A 21,441-nucleotide genomic window follows, 5' to 3' on the forward strand; every position below is an offset into this window, starting at 1 on the left:
ACCCTTAATATGTTAACACAGTACGAGCGTTAGGAAAAGAGGCAAGGACTTAAAACGATATACCGATGCACATTGGTTTTAGAGTTCTGAACATTGAAATTCGAGGAAAAAACTGAGGCGGTTAATGCATTCCAAATTTTCGTAATACGACTAAAGAAAGAATATATGTACGAAGTTGACGTTTGCAATACACATATTTTTAATAAAGTTTTTTTTTTGTTTAGAACTTCTATGATTTCTTTAAGAAAATAAAAATATTTAGGTACTTACCAGAAAACCTGTCTGTAAGAACGCGTTCATTTTCGCGGATTCTTTTTTGCTTGATATGTGATTATTAAATTTGATAGAAATTACTTTTCGATGAGGATCCGGCATGGCGATGAAATCGTCTGAAATTCCTTTGTGAAATCTAAGAAAAAAATCAAGAAGAAAAAATATTCATTCAAACTTAGTTGAAACTCCAAAACTATTTGATGTTTTATTTATTATTTTTAATTTAAAATTTCAAAGTAAAATAAAACAACTTTGTTTTTTGGCTTTCTCGCTGATTTTTTTTATCATTATTTTGTGATTTATTATGTTTGGTTTGTTTTGTTTTGCAGGTAATTTAATGGGAGAATAGCTACAGCACGGATAAGTAAATGCCCTGGCAGAGAGTTCTTTACGTATTATAAATAAATAAATACATTTTATCATAGAATGCTTATAAATTATAGATTATGTATTTATGTTCGTAAACGTTTTTTGATCTCATCAGCTAAGTCTTCGATTTTAACTTCTTCTTCCCTCCTTGTTGTTATCTCTCGAATTTTGACAATTCCTTTTCCCAGCTCGGAGTCACCAAAAACAACTGCCAAGGGAATGCCATTTTCTTCACAGTATTGCAATTGCGCTAAGAGTTTTGGATTAAGTTTGTAAGAGTGTTCGGCCTGTGAAATGAAAAAAAATATAAAGTTATTCTTGCAACTTATGAATTTACAAATAGATTCCTTACTTTTACTCCTTGATCCCATAGCTGGTTTAGAATTTGTAATCTCTTTTCATGAAGACCTTTATGAGCGGATGCTACATAAGCTTCTATTTCGGTTGTGCGTGTCTTAATACCACTGGCAGCATTTTTAGCTTCCAGTACAGAAAATATTCGCTCTACACCAATCGATACACCCACACAAGGGACTTGTTTGCTTTTTGGATCGAACATGCCAACCAAGCCGTCATAACGCCCACCACCAGCAATTGAACCAACTGTTCCAGCCTCTTCTCCGTTTTGTGCTATCTTTGGTTCTGCTTTGAGCACGCATTCATAGATAACTCCTGTGTAATAATCGAGTCCACGTGCCAAACTTAGATCGAAGCATATTCTATTACTCAATCCCATGGCGTTGCAGTACTTTAGAAGCAATTTCATTCCTTCCAAGCCACTAACAGCGGATTTGATGGATTTCAGTTTTTCGTCTTCAAGTAGTTTATCAACCAGTTCAACACCCCCGCTCAATTGTACGTATTCTCCAATTTTATCGGCAGCTGCTTCGTCAAGACCTTTTTCCTCGATCATTTCTCTTCGAACTTCTGTCCAGGGGCTCTAAAATTTGTAAAGTAAAAATAAAACATTAATTTTCAGTGAATAAGAGCTAAATATTTATGGAAGTAGGATCTTTTTTTTTATAATAATGATAAAAATAATTTTTAACTACTGCAGGCTGGAAGTTCAGTCCAACAAAAACAATCCACCGATTTGCACCAACTGTAACACAACAATGAGTCTAACCCACCTTCTCCAAAACTGCCAAAAAGCAAAACCAGCTGTTTTATCAATTTTCAAAAACACGTCGATATATGACGTATTAAAACATCCAACTTCCTCAAATATTGAAAATGTTAATAAATTCCTGACTAAACTTAACTTAAATATCTAAATTTAAATACAAGCAGAGCTAATAGTCTTCGCAGCTAGGCTCTCTTTTTCTTATATTGCCTTGTAATTTTAATAAGTAGTTAATAAATGTGCCCATGATTATGAAAGTGGACTAAGTCCACTTTAATAATCCACTACAGGCTAAAAGTTCAGTCCAACATAAACAATTAACTTCATTCTTGCTTGGGGTTCGGTTGATTTAATGAAATAAAATTGGGTTTTTATCTTATTTTTTGTATTAGGTACTTGAAAAATATACCACACGAAATTAGAAATTAAATTTTTAATAATTTTTTTAATGCCGAAAAACCGCTTATATGGATTATTGAGATGTATTTGGGTTTTTCGTCATTATGAATTTTTATTACCTTTGGTTGTTCATGAAGCATTTTTTTATAATTCTACAGACATAAAAAAGGTTTTCAAAACCTAAAAATTAAAGACCTGGGGCCTATTTCATAGATAATACATTACATACATTATATGATTTTGATAGTTCTGATGTATTATTTCTGTTTTATAGAAATATTGTATGAAGAACTGGCATACATGAGTGTATGAACGGAGAATACATTTCATACAGCAAGTCTTTTTGCTGTAAACAAAATTTATTTACTAAATAAAATTATAAAAATGGGAGTTTTGTGTTCATAATTTAATAATAAGGAATATGCACATAATATATTTTGTGTTTTTGCAAAGAAAATAATAATTCATTGTCTTTTCTTGTTATATTGTTAAATTTCATGACCCCCAAGTTTCTGTTACTTTTCGTTTTGGTTAGTCAGTAAAAAAATTCCTACACTCCAACGAAACCTAACCTCACAATTCATTCAAACGAAATGTCAAAATAAATACATCAACTACAACAAATAGATTTTATACATTACTTTCAATGAAATCTATGAAACAAAAAATTGTATGTAATGTATGAAAAAATTTAATGTATGATGTATGTAATGTATGTGATGTATCATCTATGAAATAGGGCCCTGAATTGTAAGATTTGTATATTAAAGCCACGCTTTGAAGTATTTACTTAAGATTCTTCAGCTCTTAAGAGAAAATTTGTTGAAAATGAGAAAAGTTGTAATAATTGAAAACGTTTAGAGTGGCCCAGAAGATGTAGAGACTGGACGGAAGAAGAATTAGGTTAGGTTATATGGGCTCACAGTTGATTTTGTTACCGTCACACTTTAATCAATGTAGATCCCTTGTGATACCCTCAATAATTGTAACTTCCTGGAAAGTGAATACCTAATAGGTATTACCAATGAATTCTAATCCTATGGTTGATCGAGCCACTCAAAAATTCTTAACAATTCAACAACAAATGATTGCTAGTAGCAAACTAAAGTAATCGTTAGTTGTTATTTACAGGATAAATTTTTAACAAATGTAAACAAAGTTACCAGAATTGTGGCCACAATGTTAAAATTGTAACAAAAGTATTACACTCTTAAAATATTTAATAATTTTGTATTCCGTTTTGTTACACTTTTTTTCTAATAAAATTTTGTGTTTCCTTGAAATAGATTAAAAGTTCAACTGGAACACTCTTTTCTTGGACTGAAATAAGTTCATAAATTTGTTAGCTTGCAGAGACCACAATTTATGTAATAAATTTGTCTATTTTGCAGGCAACAATGATCTGCTTATGGTAAAAAAAAGTTTGAAATCAATTTTTTTGTATATGTAATTGTATTTGCTTAGGGCAAAATTGATGTGAGTTAATGAAAAGAATATTTTAAGTGTTACAATAACTATAAAATGTTAATTTTTAGGCTAGACGCTCTAGCCATGAAATTCTTCTCGAAAATAGTTCTACCTTTCCGTTTTTAAATTATGTATTTACCAATAATATATAAAAATATGCATTTAATTTTGAAAGTAACAGTTATCAATTTAAAATTTATCCATAATTTAAAAGCTTTTGGGGTTTTAAAATATCTTAAAAAAATTACCAAAAGGAGACAAAACTTCCTAAAAATGCGGGGCTATTTTCCAGAAAGATAAAAGTTTAATAAATAGTTACCCTCCACCGCAACGGTTTTTTTTAAACTTCATTAATTAAAAAATAAATGAGAAACGCTAACTCCTATACAAAAATAGCACAACTAAAAATTATAAATTAAAATAAAATTTTCTAAGTCTCCAAAGGAGAATGGGCATTTTGGACGTTGAGCGGCCATCAATAAAATTGGTATCAAATGAAAGAATTATAGCCCAGGAAAAACTTTTACTATGGACGTTTCGCTGTATTGCGTTAAGAATGCAAGATAATGCAGTATTAGTATTGTTAATGCATTGTTCAATGTATGAAGGAAAAACTGATTTATATTTTTATATGGAATATAAAATATGATGCTCTGTCATTTTCTCTGAGCATGAAGACATTAATATTGAAAATCCGATCAATAGAACTCATAATATAAGATTTTTAAGACAACCATTTCAGGTTCGAAAGTTTTCAAACAATTCAAAGTAACAAAAAATTGAACAACAAAACTCTAAAAATGGGCTTGAATTTGTTGTTTTAAAATGCTTATAGTTTGGGTTCTAGTGGTTGGATATTCAAGATAAAGGTCTTCAGACTCAGGGAAAATGACAGAAAATAATATTTTGCACTTAAAATACACAATTGAGTTATAACATTGAGACATATATAAAGTGTTAAATGCAAAAATGCATTTTATCCGTTATTGAAATACGTCACAGGTATAAAACTTCTGCACAATATATGTAAACCTTAATTACATCAAAAAATAACAAATTCATTCCTGGCCGCGTAACGTCCACGTTTCATACAAACTTGCCCATTCTCCTTTTCGTTGAAAATTTCATTGCGCTATTTTTGTATGGAAAATTTTGTTTCAGCTGCGTACTATTTTGTTTCAGCTGCGTTTCAGACTTAAACAAAAATTTACTTCTGCTTTTTTAAATATGAAAACTATAGAAGTTTATTTGGAGAAATCTCCACCTCTATTTCGCTCCAGCAGCCTACTAGACTTCGTAATAATAATCTTTCCAATAAGATAAGATTTGATTTATGACTTTTTGGAGTTTGTTACCCTTTTTCCTATTTGTTACACTTTTTGGAAAATTTGTAACATTTTTAAAAAAGCCTGCGGCAACACTCGTTACAAATAAAATTTGAAGAACTACGGAGAGAGACGGCTATTTTGTCATGCTTTATTGATTAGGATTACTATAATATCAATGTAAAAAAAAAAACTGTTGACTGAAAATAAATTTAATCTATATATCTATTAACTTCTTGGAATTTTGAAGAGAAATATTTATCCCAGACTTATTAAAAAACAAAAAAAAAAATTACTATAAACTCAAAGACTTAATTATAAAATAAATATCTCACAAAAATTATTCTTTAACCTTATACTACTCTTCAATCTATTTATTTGTCTTTTCAAAGCGTACATATTTACCTTATCCAACTTATCCACTGTTGAGCAAATTGCTCTAAATTTATCATTGGGAACACCGCATGCTTCAAACATTCCATCGAGTAGTTGCCTATGATTTAGTTTGACAACAAAGTCACCAATATCTAAGCCTTCTAGCACCTCGACAACAATTTTAACACATTCAGCATCTGGTAACATGGGGTCATATGTTCCAGCAATATCAAAATCCTATAAAAATTGAAGAAATCAAAAAATAAATTTACAACATTCCAAAAAAAAAAAATTAAAATTTCAACTCACACATTGATAAAATTCACGATAACGCCCACGAGCAATCGAAGGATTATCACGTCTATATACTTTTGCAATGTGATATCTCTTAATACTTGATATTTTGCTCATAGCCAAATATCTAGCCAAAGGAACTGTTAAATCATACCGCAACGAAAGAATTTCTCCACCTTGATCTTTAAGATCGTAAATAAGTTTGGAGTCTTCACCATATTTCCCTGTAAGTACTTCCTAAAAATGAGAAAAAAAAAAATACATTAATTTCTGGCAAGATTTAAAAAATAATCAAACTTACTTTCAGTTCAAAAACAGGAGTATCAATAGACTCAGCACCATGTTTCTTAAAGACGGCAATGATTTTATCAAGGACGCCTTGTCTTAAGGCCATCTGCTCGGGACTATAGTCCCGTGTGCCTTTCGGTGTTTTTAAGGTGAACTTTTGCGGTGTTCCATTTTCTTCTGATAGTTGCGCTTTGAGCGCCAGTAATTTCGACACTTCAGCATCGATCTATAACAAAAAAAAAAAAACGGAATTAGTTATAATATGATACCTTTCCCCTAATAACTATGTATTTTCAAAATAATTCTATGTAGAAAGTTTAAAATTTAATTCCAAAAATTAAATGAAAAGCAATGCTAACCTTTGATATTTTTTGCTGTACAATGGATTCATCATCAGTATCATTATTATTGTTGTTGTTGTTCTTTTGTATTGTTTGACTAGTTTGAATTTTAAATAAATTTACTGAATTATGCAAACAATTGACTTGTTGGTGATTTTGAAAAATTGTCTGAATTAGCCGCGAATAATTATGATGGCGGCAGCTAAAGTGACGCAACATTTTTACAACTTATAACTATAATAAACTGGAATTTGCCCAGACTCTCGATATTAAACCTAAACAACAATATAATGAAACTGATTAGAGTTCATATTACTTTCAAAGTACAAAATTAAATGAAGAAAAACAAACAAAAAATAGTGCATTTTTAAAATTATAAATAGAGAATAAAAGTGAGATGGATAAAATGTTTTGCTGTGTAAAACAAAAGTTAATAAAATGCAAGCCAATGTTAAAAGCGAAAAAATGTTGCGCCCTATTCTACCAATGCGAGACAAATAAATTAATGCAACAACACACTTTCACTACAATTTAAATTTAAGTTAGTTTACGATTATTAGTCACAAGTAATAGCAAAATATGTTATTTTTTAAAGATAAACCAACACCACACGAAACTTTTTAAATCGCACACAACACACGTTAAAGCATTTACATATTTGGTTAGTTTGCAAAATATTTTTTAATATTTTTTAGTGAGATATTATTTGTATTACATAAAAGTGCTTCTGAAAATAAACAAACGCAGCAAAATAAAATTGATATATATAAATAAAAACATAGAAATAGTGCAATTTTGAAAACGCTTTATCTGTTGAAGAATTTCAAACTTAACATACTCGTACTCGGCCACATATGGCGGAAATTTAAACCAAAAATCTTTTGCAATGAAAAACTTAACTGTCTCTGAGGAACTGAGACTGTCTCTGAGGAAACTAGGGAGATAGGAGCTTGGCATCCCAATTACTGCTGGGATGTGCCTGGTTACTAGTTTTTAGAAATTTCAAGCCCTAAAATTACCGAAAAACAATCTTGTTAATTTCTTGGAAAGTAGATCTCAATGTGATGTTATCTACACAGACTTCGCCAAGGCTTTCGATCAAGTAAATCACCATATCTTATTGAACAAATTAAATACTTTAGATTTTCATTCCAACATTCTTAAATGGTTACAGTCATATTAATGTGATCGTATCCAATATGTGCATTTAAATAATGTAAATTCCCATCCTATCAATGTTTCTTTCGGCGTTCCTCAAGGAAGCCACCTAGCAAACTTTTATTTTCCGACGACTTAAAAATCTACTGTCACATAAAGTCGTATTCTGATTGTATACTTCTTTAATAAGATGTGTAAAAAAAAAAAAAACAAATTTTTCTCAATGTGTGCAAGTGCCAAGTTATGTCTTACTATCGGTCCCAGTCTCCCTTGTTTTATACGTTTATACACCTCTGATCAGAATTACTGAATAGAAGGATCTCGGGGTCTTATTTGATAAAAAACTAAGATTTGACCTTCACATTGACTACATTGTAGATAAAAGGGAATTCTATGTTTGGTTTCATATTGAGGAACACGAAGGAGTTCACCGTATATCCTCAAATCTCTTTTCAATTCCTTTGTTAAATCTGTTTTAGAATACTGCTGTTATTTTGAGTCCTTTTTATAAAAATGCCTCAGAAAGGCTTGAAAACATACAAAACGTTTTACAAGATTTGTGATGTATCTTTTACATTGAAACATTCGAATGTAGTCCGGTCAATTTAGACATCCGAGGTTACATTAATTCCCAGCAAGCTGAAAATTGGTAGGATTGTTGGAAACACCATCATAAATTAAATCTAAAAAGTCCTCATCGATCCGAGGTGTGGAAAAAAATTTACGGGGGGTCAAAGGTCACAATAACTGGTTTTTCACGATTTTCAGCAAAACGGTAAGTCTTATCCTTGTATATAGAAACTATAGTACTATCATGAATTCGATCGACTGAAGCGCCGTCTGGTTCAAGGGAGCGGACCTAATCCTGGAATGATTTAGGCAGGAGTGGGGGACTAAGAATAATCAGATAATGAAGGAGTCACCAAAATATTGGAATATTATTTAAATATTGGAATATTATTTAAATTTTCAATTTAGGGGGAATGTCACTATTTAGCTTTGTAGATAGAGGGAGATAGAAAGATGCATAAGTAGAAGTGGAAATTGTTTATTAAAAATTGAAAAAAAAAAACTTAAAACGTACAACCACGGTTGCCCATAAGTAAAAATTATTATTTTTATGTAGTTAAACAGATTAGATTCTAAGAACTTATTTTGTTTTTAAATAAATTTAAAAAATTGTAAATAAATACATAGTAGATATTTGGTTTTTAACCAAGACAAATATATAAAGTCTTATGAAATGATAAATAGTAATAGCAAAAATATTAAAGTTTCGTAAAACAGTTATAAAATTTCCCCCATCAGATTAATGATGTCCAGAAACATTTAATATTTTTGAATTTCATTTAGATTCAGTTTTTTGACAGCGAAATTAACAAAACGTAGGTAAATTCTGTAGAATATTTGTTTGAATCTTCTCTCTTTAATAAGTGAGAAGCATTTTTTACTTCTTAGAAAATAATGAAACATTAAATTTCAAACATGGTCTCGAAACATTTTATCAATACTTGCAGTGAATGTGGCATAAGATGATTGTATTTAAGTGTATGTATTTCGCGTTTATAAAAATCTGCTTAAATATTTTAGTTAAATTTGACTAATGTGGCAATCACGTTTAAAATAAAATTTAAAATTGTATTCTTCTTTGAAAATGTTTTTTTTTGTATTCTTCTTTTTTAAATATTTGTTCCTTGTTTCCTAGGTGATTGATGTCGAATAGAATATTTTGTTTTGAAAACTTGAATACATTTTTGTTTTGGAATTTTTGTTTGATATTTTCTTACGCAATGTTGCAACATTTAACTTAACTGTAATTTATTTTATTAATGAAATAATAAAGCGAGTAATGCTATATTATTATTTTATGTACATAAAAACAAAAACTTTTGCTTTCTTAATACAGGGCGCTCTACAACTGATTATTCTAGAAAAGTGGATTTTTTATAATTAAAAATTTGTAGGTATGCAATTGTAGGTACATTGTACACATACAATGTAGTTTTTAATTTTTTTTTATTTTAAGATTTTTGTTAAATTTTTGAGCTTTTTTATTAATTAAAACGAAAGGTTTAAAACTTGACAAAAATCATAAAACTTAAGAAAACATTTAACATTTTGTTATGCCAAAAACTAATGACCTTCCTTTGAATTTCATCTGACTCGTTGATGCTCCCTTTTTTGATTTAGTTTTTAACTTACTTTATAACTCAAAATGATGCAGTTTAAAACTTATTTTTATATTATCAATTTTAATTATAAGGTAAAAACTATACCTAATAAATAATAAGCGATACAAGATAAGTTAAATGTTGCAACATTGCCTTAGAATATATCAAATAAAAGTCCCAAAACAAAAATCTATTCAAATTCGCAAAAATAAATTGTTTGATTTAAATATACTCAAATTACTATCACCTAGGCAACAACAAATAAACAAAGCGTTGTAAACAAAAAATATTTTGTTTACATTTCTCCTTCCCTATTTCCAGGCAGTCGAAATTCAAACATATGATTTCATTTTTTTCTCTTTATCCTTTTAAAAAGATGAAAGTACCTTTCTCCCTCTTACACACGTATTTTATTCCTTCATTCTACTTTCCAAAACTGGAATAAAGCTACCGCAGCGCACCCTAGTTCAAGGAAGCGGACCTAATAAATTCACATTCATGATAGTACTATAGTTTATATATACAATGGTCTTATCAAAAAAATTTCAATGCAAGAATTGTAGACCAGACATTCTCGTTTAAGGGGAATATTTTTAAGAAAGTTGGCCACCTAGGTTTCTATGGATTTATTTTATACCACAGGTGTTTAAAATTTTTCATAAAATACTTTTTTTACATTTTGCCATTGTATATATAAACTATAGTACTATCATGAATGTGAATTTATTAGGTCCGCTTCCTTGAACTAGGGTGCGCTGCGGTAGCTTTATTCCAGTTTTGGAAAGTAGAATGAAGGAATAAAATACGTGTGTAAGAGGGAGAAAGGTACTTTCATCTTTTTAAAAGGATAAAGAGAAAAAACTGAAATCATATGTTTGAATTTCGACTGCCTGGAAATAGGGAAGGAGAAATGTAAACAAAATATTTTTTGTTTACAACGCTTTGTTTATTTGTTGTTGCCTAGGTGATAGTAATTTGAGTATATTTAAATCAAACAATTTATTTTTGCGAATTTGAATAGATTTTTGTTTTGGGACTTTTATTTGATATATTCTAAGGCAATGTTGCAACATTTAACTTATCTTGTATCGCTTATTATTTATTAGGTATAGTTTTTACCTTATAATTAAAATTGATAATATAAAAATAAGTTTTAAACTGCATCATTTTGAGTTATAAAGTAAGTTAAAAACTAAATCAAAAAAGGGAGCATCAACGAGTCAGATGAAATTCAAAGGAAGGTCATTAGTTTTTGGCATAACAAAATGTTAAATGTTTTCTTAAGTTTTATGATTTTTGTCAAGTTTTAAACCTTTCGTTTTAATTAATAAAAAAGCTCAAAAATTTAACAAAAATCTTAAAATAAAAAAAAATTAAAAACTACATTGTATGTGTACAATGTACCTACAATTGCATACCTACAAATTTTTAATTATAAAAAATCCACTTTTCTAGAATAATCAGTTGTAGAGCGCCCTGTATTAAGAAAGCAAAAGTTTTTGTTTTTATGTACATAAAATAATAATATAGCATTACTCGCTTTATTATTTCATTAATAAAATAAATTACAGTTAAGTTAAATGTTGCAACATTGCGTAAGAAAATATCAAACAAAAATTCCAAAACAAAAATGTATTCAAGTTTTCAAAACAAAATATTCTATTCGACATCAATCACCTAGGAAACAAGGAACAAATATTTAAAAAAGAAGAATACAAAAAAAAACATTTTCAAAGAAGAATACAATTTTAAATTTTATTTTAAACGTGATTGCCACATTAGTCAAATTTAACTAAAATATTTAAGCAGATTTTTATAAACGCGAAATACATACACTTAAATACAATCATCTTATGCCACATTCACTGCAAGTATTGATAAAATGTTTCGAGACCATGTTTGAAATTTAATGTTTCATTATTTTCTAAGAAGTAAAAAATGCTTCTCACTTATTAAAGAGAGAAGATTCAAACAAATATTCTACAGAATTTACCTACGTTTTGTTAATTTCGCTGTCAAAAAACTGAATCTAAATGAAATTCAAAAATATTAAATGTTTCTGGACATCATTAATCTGATGGGGGAAATTTTATAACTGTTTTACGAAACTTTAATATTTTTGCTATTACTATTTATCATTTCATAAGACTTTATATATTTGTCTTGGTTAAAAACCAAATATCTACTATGTATTTATTTACAATTTTTTAAATTTATTTAAAAACAAAATAAGTTCTTAGAATCTAATCTGTTTAACTACATAAAAATAATAATTTTTACTTATGGGCAACCGTGGTTGTACGTTTTAAGTTTTTTTTTTTCAATTTTTAATAAACAATTTCCACTTCTACTTATGCATCTTTCTATCTCCCTCTATCTACAAAGCTAAATAGTGACATTCCCCCTAAATTGAAAATTTAAATAATATTCCAATATTTAAATAATATTCCAATATTTTGGTGACTCCTTCATTATCTGATTATTCTTAGTCCCCCACTCCTGCCTAAATCATTCCAGGATTAGGTCCGCTCCCTTGAACCAGACGGCGCTTCAGTCGATCGAATTCATGATAGTACTATAGTTTCTATATACAAGGATTTTGCATCAAAAAATAGATTTCAAAATTTTTTTTACGAAAATGTGCAATAGCAATGCAGTTTTTAAAGCGTTTATGTACTCATACAATTATTGTAGAAAATGATAAAAAAAAAGAAATAAATAAAATTCATTCATTCGTGGTTGTAGTGAACGAAAACATAAGATGATAAAATTTAAAATACACTGAACGAAAAAAAGCCAATATTTTATGAACTGGTTGCGATAGAACTTTTTTCTATCTGTTTTTAGAACAGTCATAAGTGTAGCTATCAACCGTTTTAGGGCTGTCCATTCTCTATCGTACACCCTGTATGTATTCAGACCTATTCTAAACAAAAATTCTCAAGGAAATGGTTTCGGGAGAAGGGCCCCTATCGGAAAAATGGTGAAAATTTCCATTTTTTTTTGCTTTCCCCATATTCTTAACCATTGAAGAACGAAATCCAAGCTAAAAAATAATGAAATTTTAGGAACTTTTCAGTTGGGAGATTTTTTTCAGAATAGGCCTGATTATGACGATTTCGACTCAACTTCAATTTTTTGAATCGTTATACCTAAGAAACGGTGGGTCTTAGGAAAAAAAGTTTCATGACACTTTTTATATATAATAATCTGGTCTACAATTCTTGCATTGAAATTTTTTTGATAAGACTTACCGTTTTGCTGAAAATCGTGAAAAACCAGTTATTGTGACCTTTGACCCCCCGTAAATTTTTTTCCACACCTCGGATCGATGAGGACTTTTTAGATTTAATTTATGATGGTGTTTCCAACAATCCTACCAATTTTCAGCTTGCTGGGAATTAATGTAACCTCACCCCCTTATTTTAGTCTAATTTGACCGGACTAAATGCCCTCGTATGAAACTCGTTGTCAACTTATTGGCCTAAATTTGTTTATAATGTGTGTTTAATTGAGCTACCATGTTATCAAAGGATTGGTTGTATGCAACATTTTGTACTTTCAAAGTTCCGATTTTTGTTGTCAAATTTTGTAAGTCTGTAAACATACATATTAGCTATATGATTCAATTAAAATGTTAAAAGCTTAAAAATAAAAATAATTTTCATTATTATTATTTTATTTTTTTTATTAGCTACATATATGTTTGGTTCGCTTAAAATTGCTTGAATTCCACAGTCGTTGAGCAGGGATATTGATAATTTTTGAAGTAGCCTTTAACTAAAATTTCAACTGGTACTTTTAGAATGGATTTTCATATAGGCAAGTTAGGCCACAGTGAATTCAAAATAAAACAAATTTATAACAACATTTACATTAAATGTTTAAAATACATATATAATTCACTTTGATATACATACATAAGTATTATCATTGAATAATTACAAATAGAAGTGGACACCCAGGGAAACTTCCGCTGTAAAGTTGCTGTCGCTTATATCGTGCGTTGAATTAAAAAAGCAAATCCAACAATCCAAAAGCAAAGCAAACAATCCAAAAGCAAATCCAGCAACCCAAAATCAAATCCTAAACAGCTTATACATATAGATAAATGTTTTCCTATTTCAAAAAGTGGAGATAGCCTAGAGGATAAGGTTAAGTGAACCTGCCTAGGTTCGAATCTGACGGGAAATTGAGATTGTTTTTTTTTTACATTACTAAAATAAAAATTAATTAAATTTCTCAAAAAAAATCTCCGCAAAAAAAAAAAAAAAAAAACAATTTCAAATTTTACCAGTATTCGAACCTAGGCCAGTAGGAGTAATTTATTTATTTATTTATTAAACATAACTAATTTACTAGTTTACAATAATTATACTTAATCTAGGATATATGATTTTAATTGACTATAGAGAAAAATGTTAATTTAAACTTACTAGAATTTGCTATTCTTTTGTCAAACAAATTATAATAACTGTTGTTATGTAAGTTAAAAAGTTTAAACATTTTATTTAGAGGTGAAAATTGTTCATAATTAGTACGACAGTTTGAAATAAGTATACTATCTGGTATGTTTCTCAAATTTCTTTGTGGAATATTGAAGTTGATACGAGACAGAAGGTGCAAAGAGTCTATATTACCATTGATTAATTTAACAATGAATACAAAACATAAATATGAACATAAAAGGCATCGTCCTTGTTCTCTAGACTAATATGACTTTTCAATATACGAAAACTTATATCAATATAAGCTCTTTGATATGTATAATAATAATTATTAATTTTTTTATGAAGGTTTAAAAAAATTATTAGTTAAGACTCAACTCGAAAATACATAATAGTTGAGGCGCAAACATGTAGTTCATTTATCTTCCGGTACTCTTGTAGTTGCAGAGTAATCTGCAGTGTCACTTCTATTTGTATTTATTCAATGGTATTATTCATACATTTTACAAGTCTCTGTTAATTTTTAGACCACTTTTCTCACCAAAACATCATAATATTTACTATTCATAGACAAAAGTTGAGAAAAGGTTGCAGAAGCAAATGATTTTAAGGTGTTTCTGATGGCATAAATAAACTCGCCTCTTTCTGAACGTCCTACAACAACAGCATATTCAGGAATGCGTTCAAACATTCCAGGCGTTTGCCAGGTGTATTCATTTGAGTCACTCACAACTAACACTTCACAAGTCATCGAATAGATATTAATTTTGTTATAACTTGTTGAACAATCAAATGAATTAAAGGAATCTTTTCTTATAAGGGCTGGTATAAAAGTTTGCGGACCAATTAATCTAGCAACAAATTTATTTTCATTAATAACTATTGCATTTGTTGGGATTGTTGAGAGTGGTGTTGTATCAATCCATTTGTTAAGGTCATCACAAACTAAAACGTTTTTAAGTCCACGTCGCCCATCCGCAAATCTATTTACAGACCAAAGGATAGATGCGATTCCATGCCGATCATAGCGTCCTATATAATTTGGTTCACGGTTCCAAGCTCTTCCTACACGGACTGCGTTTTCAGGAACATCAGAGAAATACCTGAACATATCCCAATGACAATTTTCTGAAGCTATTAAAACTTCGAAGTTATTTCTCGAAAATGTTGTATTAGGATTGGGATAATATGCAACCGCATATGAGCTGTTGAAAACTTCTGCGGGAAGAATTACATTGGATAGAGTAACTCGTCCAACATACGTTCCATTCCAAAGCTTTATAGTGTTGCTGGGAAGCTCACTTCCTTCTTTTACTTTAACCCATTCATATCCTTAAAAAAGAAGCGTCATAAAATGTATTTATCCGTCATTGGATTCTTACTTTATAACCAATTACTTACCAGTTGAAAGCTTTAGGTTGCAAGTAATGATTAATAAAATCGCTGCCTTTATAAATCGTCCCATATTCGAAGAAAAAATACAAATAAGATAGTAACCTTTGCTTTGTAACTGTTTGAAACACAATATGCAATTTTTCAAAAGTGTCCTCATTTTATAGATCCAATTAGGTTTGAATTCTGATGTAATGTTATCTTTGTGGTTTCACGATAAGCGCACTAAAATCAAGTACATATTTCCTTTAATCAATCTTTTCATTCCTTCAACGATTTGTCAGGGTAATTTTTTTACATATGCTTAAAATTGAATGCTCGTTGCAGTTTTTGTGTTTTAGCTCGTAACCAAATGTAGGAAATCAACTTAATTTTTCCCAGACCAAATTAGTTTTTTTTAAATTTTTTTATTCTGTAATTCTATGGTTTAAAACCATATTATTTAGTTCTTATAAAATTTTCCACAGTTGAGCCGAAACTGTCGCATATATTATGCGGATAAGTAAACCAACTGGCGACAAGAAAATTTCTCTCCGCCATAGACCAACAATTAGAATACTCAGTCTTATATTTCTAGAATTATTTATAGCAAATACCGCTCTTCGGCCTGGGCAATGAGATAATTTGTAGCAAATACCTCTCTACGGCTTGGGCAATGATCTGGTTAGATCATAGTCAAATTTAACAACAAAAAATGCAGGGGAAATAATCTTTGCACAGACTATACAACACTTTGTTTAAATTTTCATAAACCATTTACGACCACCTTTCCTAGCAGACTTTTTATTTACAACAGTATATTCCAAGCTGAGGTCTTGACACATAAGTTGCACACACACAAAAGCATGAATCCGAAAAAGCTGTCATTGATTGTGACAAACATTTACCGCTTTTAAACATTGGGCCATATTCATAGATGCTGTATAAACTCCTACTAAAAAAGACTGGAGCTTTCAAATAACATTGGATAAACCCCAGCTTTAGATAAACTGGGGTCTAAAACCAATATGAATATGCCCCATTAATAAATTACTGTGACTAAACTTTTGGTAAATTTATAGGTTTTGAACAACAGAGATTGGCGAATTATTTACCTTGAGGGCTTGAGGGGGACGGTATGTAAAGAGTTATGTGACTTTTTTTATATTTTACTTGTTTAGATATGTTTGAGAAATTAAAATTTTTGTCCCCATTGGCTGTTTATGTCTCAATCATAGATATATTATTTGATTTTAACTCCTAACCTCAGGCTTACGTAGGAGTTAAAACTATTTTAAAAAACGTCACGAAGATAGAAATAATTTATGATATACTATTTGGGTACAGATTATGAAAGTACTGAAGAGAAAGGAAGAATACTTGATCTTAATCAGTCTTACTTTAAATCCCGCTGATGATCTAATTGGATTTTTATTTATTTTAATTGGTCTGATAAGTGTCTCATAATATCTAGATTTGCTGATGATATCGATCTGACAAGAGGATCCAAGTGAGCTGTAAATGATGCCTTTACAATAATAAAATTTGATGACGAACAAAGTGGGTATTTTCAAAAACAAGACTTGTGCTTTGTGCTAACACCAATTAGAGTCGATATCTATCATTGCTGACTAGAAATCGACTTTGATGCATACAGCTCGCTGGTGGTAGCCATTAATAAATAACTAGGAGTGAAATAAAAAATTGGGCTCATTCAACTCTTTTGCTTCCAATGCAATTGCTAAAGGTAATTTTAATAAGTTGGTAGCATACATTCTTATTTTGAAAAAAAGAAATACAACAATTGTACATACAAATACAATCAATCAACATTTAAGCATAACGACAGAAAGTGCTGACCACAATTTTTTTTTTTGCAAAACCTAATTTATTCAATGCTAGACACAATGGTACCTGCTTCTGTTCCACAAAACTTGTTACTCGAAAGATCAATTGTTTTTACTCAAAACCATACCACATTGCTGTAAAGCTAGTATTATCACGTGCATGTTAAAAAAAAAGAACCAGTTTTTTCTCTCTATATCTATATTATGATTGGTAGAGGACAATGGAGCATGCAATTGCTTGCATGGTAAATGCAACACACCATTAATCTCCTTTATAAAGAGAAGACTAGAAGCAGTTTATTGACATTTAGGTCAACTCATCAAAACTAAAAACTGATTCATAGCGGAAAATGAGGTGTTTTCCAATCAGGAACATAAATATTATTAACATAAATGACGACGCATTCGCAATTAATAATAAAAGCAATACAAGGTCATTTGTGTGGCACATGGACTGGCTTTGTTTTGAAGAAAGGAAAACTTGTTTCATTTGATACTCTACAAAATATGCAGTCATAAATAGTTATTTTAAGTAAAAACAAGAGACTCAATGAACAAAGCCTATAATTATGGTGACCATTTTTCTATTGACCAAAATGGTTAAAAAAAAAATTGTAGAAAGCTGATAAAAACTGACATTTATCAAATACTCAGTTTTTCCAAGCACTGACGTATGGTAAATAGTTTACGGCATTAGAACCTATTTTTTGTGCGACTTCCTCAATTCTTGACTGATCACCACCTTGAATCTTGGCAATGTCTTTTTTATTAGGTATCTTAAAATGAAGTAAGTGTGTTTGACTTAATTTATCAAAAAGGATATGAAAACGTGATATCTGTTTGATACATACAATAAGCCAAACAACTGAAGATATCTCTAACAATAAAAAAGATTTAAAAAGGTTTTGAAAGAAGGAAAATAGTTTTTAAAGAAAACGTTATAATTATAACGTATAATGTTCTCAAAGTCTAAGGGAGTATAGTCAGTTATAGCCATCATTGAAAAATTTACATTATCGGAAAGCCCTGTCAGTAAAATTTATTACTGCAGGTAGGCATATAAGGTTAGAGTTGATCATTGAAATAAAAATTGACAGAAAATAACAGAAAAGGATTCGAACATCTTCATTTAAACGATTTGTGTTCCGAATATCGAAACGAAAATCAGCTTCAATCAAAAAAATCAATTTCAATCGTTGGAATTAATTTCAATCGGTGAAATGATAAAATCAAGTATTTTTTTTTTTAAGTAAAAGTGTTCTTTATCTCATTATCTTCATGCTGATACCCCTTTTAACCATTTTTGTTTGCTTCTCAAGCTAAAAATTGCAAATGAAAAATTTCAATGATGCATTTCAATGATAGCTATACTGTCCATAATCTCGTAAAGGCCCTAACTACATTTTTCATACTTCTCAATTATAGAGGGAACACTAAATCCATTACCGCAAATTGCATATAAAAATGAAAAAAATAAAAAAATATTTGGAATTTTCTGACTTATTTGAAGACCTAGGCTAAAACAGATCAGTCGCCATTTTTTAAAAAGATGAATGTTGGTTTAATAATTACGAATTGAGTTCTTAAATAATCCTCGTTGCCAAATTAGTATATATGTGTAAGAAAACAAGTCTCTATTTAACAAGCTATCAATTTAATTATAATTTTAATATTCATACCTTTCTACTACATTATAGCAAAAGCTACTTGATTGATTTCAATATAAATACACTTAGGAGCAAAAAAAATGGATTAAAAATTTGCGTTCTGTAAAACCAATAATTGGTCGGGATGTATTTGACATACAAGAATGTTAATTGTACCATTAAAAAGCTTGAAACAAAAGCTTTAAATCAATGGTATGAGGCCACAAACCCGTTCAGGTTAGGTTAGGTTATATGAAAAACCCGTTCACATAAATGAAGTATGTAATGAAAAAAACACTGAAATTGAAACAGAGTATCTGAAAAATTTAACATTAAAAAAAATTAAGTGCAATTTATTGACATATAGCGAGGATACTATCGTATGCATTTTTATGTTTTTACCAACAGTTCAAACTTCAAAGTAAAAAATTCAAGCTTTTAAATGAGACTTGAAGAAACATTATTTTATGCATTGGAATTTTTGGTTTTAATATAAAATAATTTATTTGATTTTGTTTTTTGTTTTTTGCTCCTAAGTGTAGTTACAGTATATATTAACAAGTGTTTTTCTATAATGCTAACATGTAGTTAGGGCCTTTACGAGGTTATTGGTAGTATAACTTGCCCCATAAGGGCAGTTTTGAAAAAAGAGGACAATTAACTGTTTTTAGCAAATACATATATTAAAGAGGACACAGTAACGAAAAAAAGAACTGTCCTCCGATAAAAAGGACAGATGGTCACCGAACTTATAATGCCTACGTTTTGCTATCTAATGTAACAACAACAACAAAAGTGCAATTGTAACAAGTTTTGAAGACGGAGTTACGAGTTCGTTCAAGGTTTTTTGTTTTCATTTGACAAAGAGGGGCTCGCGCGCTCAAATCTTTACGTTTTCGTTTGTGTGCTTTTTGGAAGTGGGTTTGCAAAGTGAGTAATTCACAAGCCCCAAAGCCAGCAAAGATGTCGAAATATATCTCAACTATTGCAATTGTGATACATATATTCACTTACATCAGACTAAATGACCTGTTTCTTTTTTTTCTTTGGTTTGAGTACTATTTTTTGTTTGTATTCAGTGAAAGCATTGAACTGGATATATGCCTCAATAAACTACCAATTGCCAGCACATCAAATTCAATTTTTTGTTAGTTCTTTTTGTTAGTTTAATGCAAGTTCTAAAGTTTAGTAAAAATATTTATTAATTGGAAAAAATTCATTTAAAAGAGTAGGATTTTTTTTATTTGTCTCACCCTCTCCTTGGGTTCCTTGGCAGCTTTTAATTTCCTGACCACTTCTCCTTGACACTTTATTGATTCCAATAGTTGTTCGCGATTTTCACTCATTCTATTTTAAAAATTCTTTTAGATGGAGTCAGAACACAGAAATGTTTATAGTTTTGTTTATTTTATAAAGAATTTTTATAATATATAAAATATTTACACCATAATCAAAATTCACAGATAAAATAAAATCTCTGATTTTTGATAGAAAAGAAACGCGGACGTCTTTTCTTTACACGAGGTTAAATGCAAAAGCAAAATGCAAAAAAGAAAAACTTGAAATGAAACGTCTAAAAATTCGATGAAACTACTTTTGACGTTTTGATATGGTGAACGGGGATGGTAGTGAGGAGAAAATTGTTTAAATAAAAGTTAGTTGACTTGGGGTGTGATGACATCGGTTAAAATGTATTCAATTTGAACATTTTATGCTGGTTTTGCAAATACGTCTTCATGCAGAAAAGTAAAGGGGATAGATATAATACCTAAAATCCGTACGTATGAAGGAGAGGCATTGATGAAGACGAAAATGTTCGTCTTCGCCATAATCTTCTTATAACCTACATTTGTGAAGATGTCTGCATTTTCACCTACTCTTTCTATCCAACATCTGTGGTTCTTAAATACTGTGTCTCCTTTCAATGCAGATCTGGAAATGCAGACGTATATACACGACGTACATATGTACATCCAGCATAATGTTAATATGTTAATTTCGATCAATTTATACGTTTTTGTATTTTGAATTTACTTTTCCTGTCATTTATAACAATTTCGATCAAACGTAAAACTGCCTACAGAAAAATGCTCAACTTCACTTCAACTTAAGATAGCACGAACTTCACACGAATTAAGGTATATGAGGATTCACGATCGGAACAACGTAGACTCATTTGTTTGAATCAAAAACCGTTCTTTTTGCTGGTTGATCAATTAATCACCATATTTTTATACTTTTATTGATTTTCTTCTTTTTTACAACTTATCACTTTTATCATGGGAAAGGAAATTAAATAATATATAATTCGTTTCCGTTCCCAATACAAGTAGGTACTGACTTAATGCTAAAGTCAGCATGGCTTAGGAATAATTATGTTTGTGGTGTCGATGGCACTATTGGTTGTTGATTTGGTAGTGTCATCGACGATAATCATAGCACACACGGATACTTTTAAGCCTGGTACGCAGATCGAGCTAAATTTTAGCCAAGCTAAAACCCCCATACACGTTTTCGATAATTTGTATGGGATTACATTTTAGCTC

The 21,441-nt window shown here is 29.9% G+C and overlaps 1 protein-coding gene across 2 annotated transcripts; it reads right to left on the bottom strand.

Annotated features, from left to right (window-relative positions):
- Window positions 1–513: 513 nt before the first annotated feature.
- LOC129908651 (histidine--tRNA ligase, cytoplasmic) lies at window positions 514–20,438 on the bottom strand. Of its 2 annotated transcripts, XM_055985305.1 has the most exons (7): window positions 20,149–20,285; window positions 6,273–6,529; window positions 5,927–6,139; window positions 5,641–5,862; window positions 5,362–5,568; window positions 995–1,582; window positions 514–929 (listed from the first exon to the last, which is right to left on the bottom strand). In XM_055985305.1, exons 2-7 carry the CDS (start codon window positions 6,471–6,473, stop codon window positions 726–728), a joined length of 1,635 nt encoding a protein of 544 aa, XP_055841280.1. In that variant the 5' UTR covers window positions 6,474–6,529; window positions 20,149–20,285; the 3' UTR covers window positions 514–725. The 2 variants fall into 2 exon arrangements, with proteins under 2 accessions (XP_055841280.1, XP_055841281.1); XM_055985306.1 differs by lacking the exon at window positions 6,273–6,529 and having other exon boundaries at window positions 515–929; window positions 20,149–20,438.
- Window positions 20,439–21,441: the final 1,003 nt, after the last annotated feature.

The sequence above is a fragment of the Episyrphus balteatus genome, chromosome 2 (assembly GCF_945859705.1).
Source record: "Episyrphus balteatus chromosome 2, idEpiBalt1.1, whole genome shotgun sequence".
NCBI classification, from domain to species: Eukaryota; Metazoa; Arthropoda; class Insecta; order Diptera; family Syrphidae; genus Episyrphus; species Episyrphus balteatus.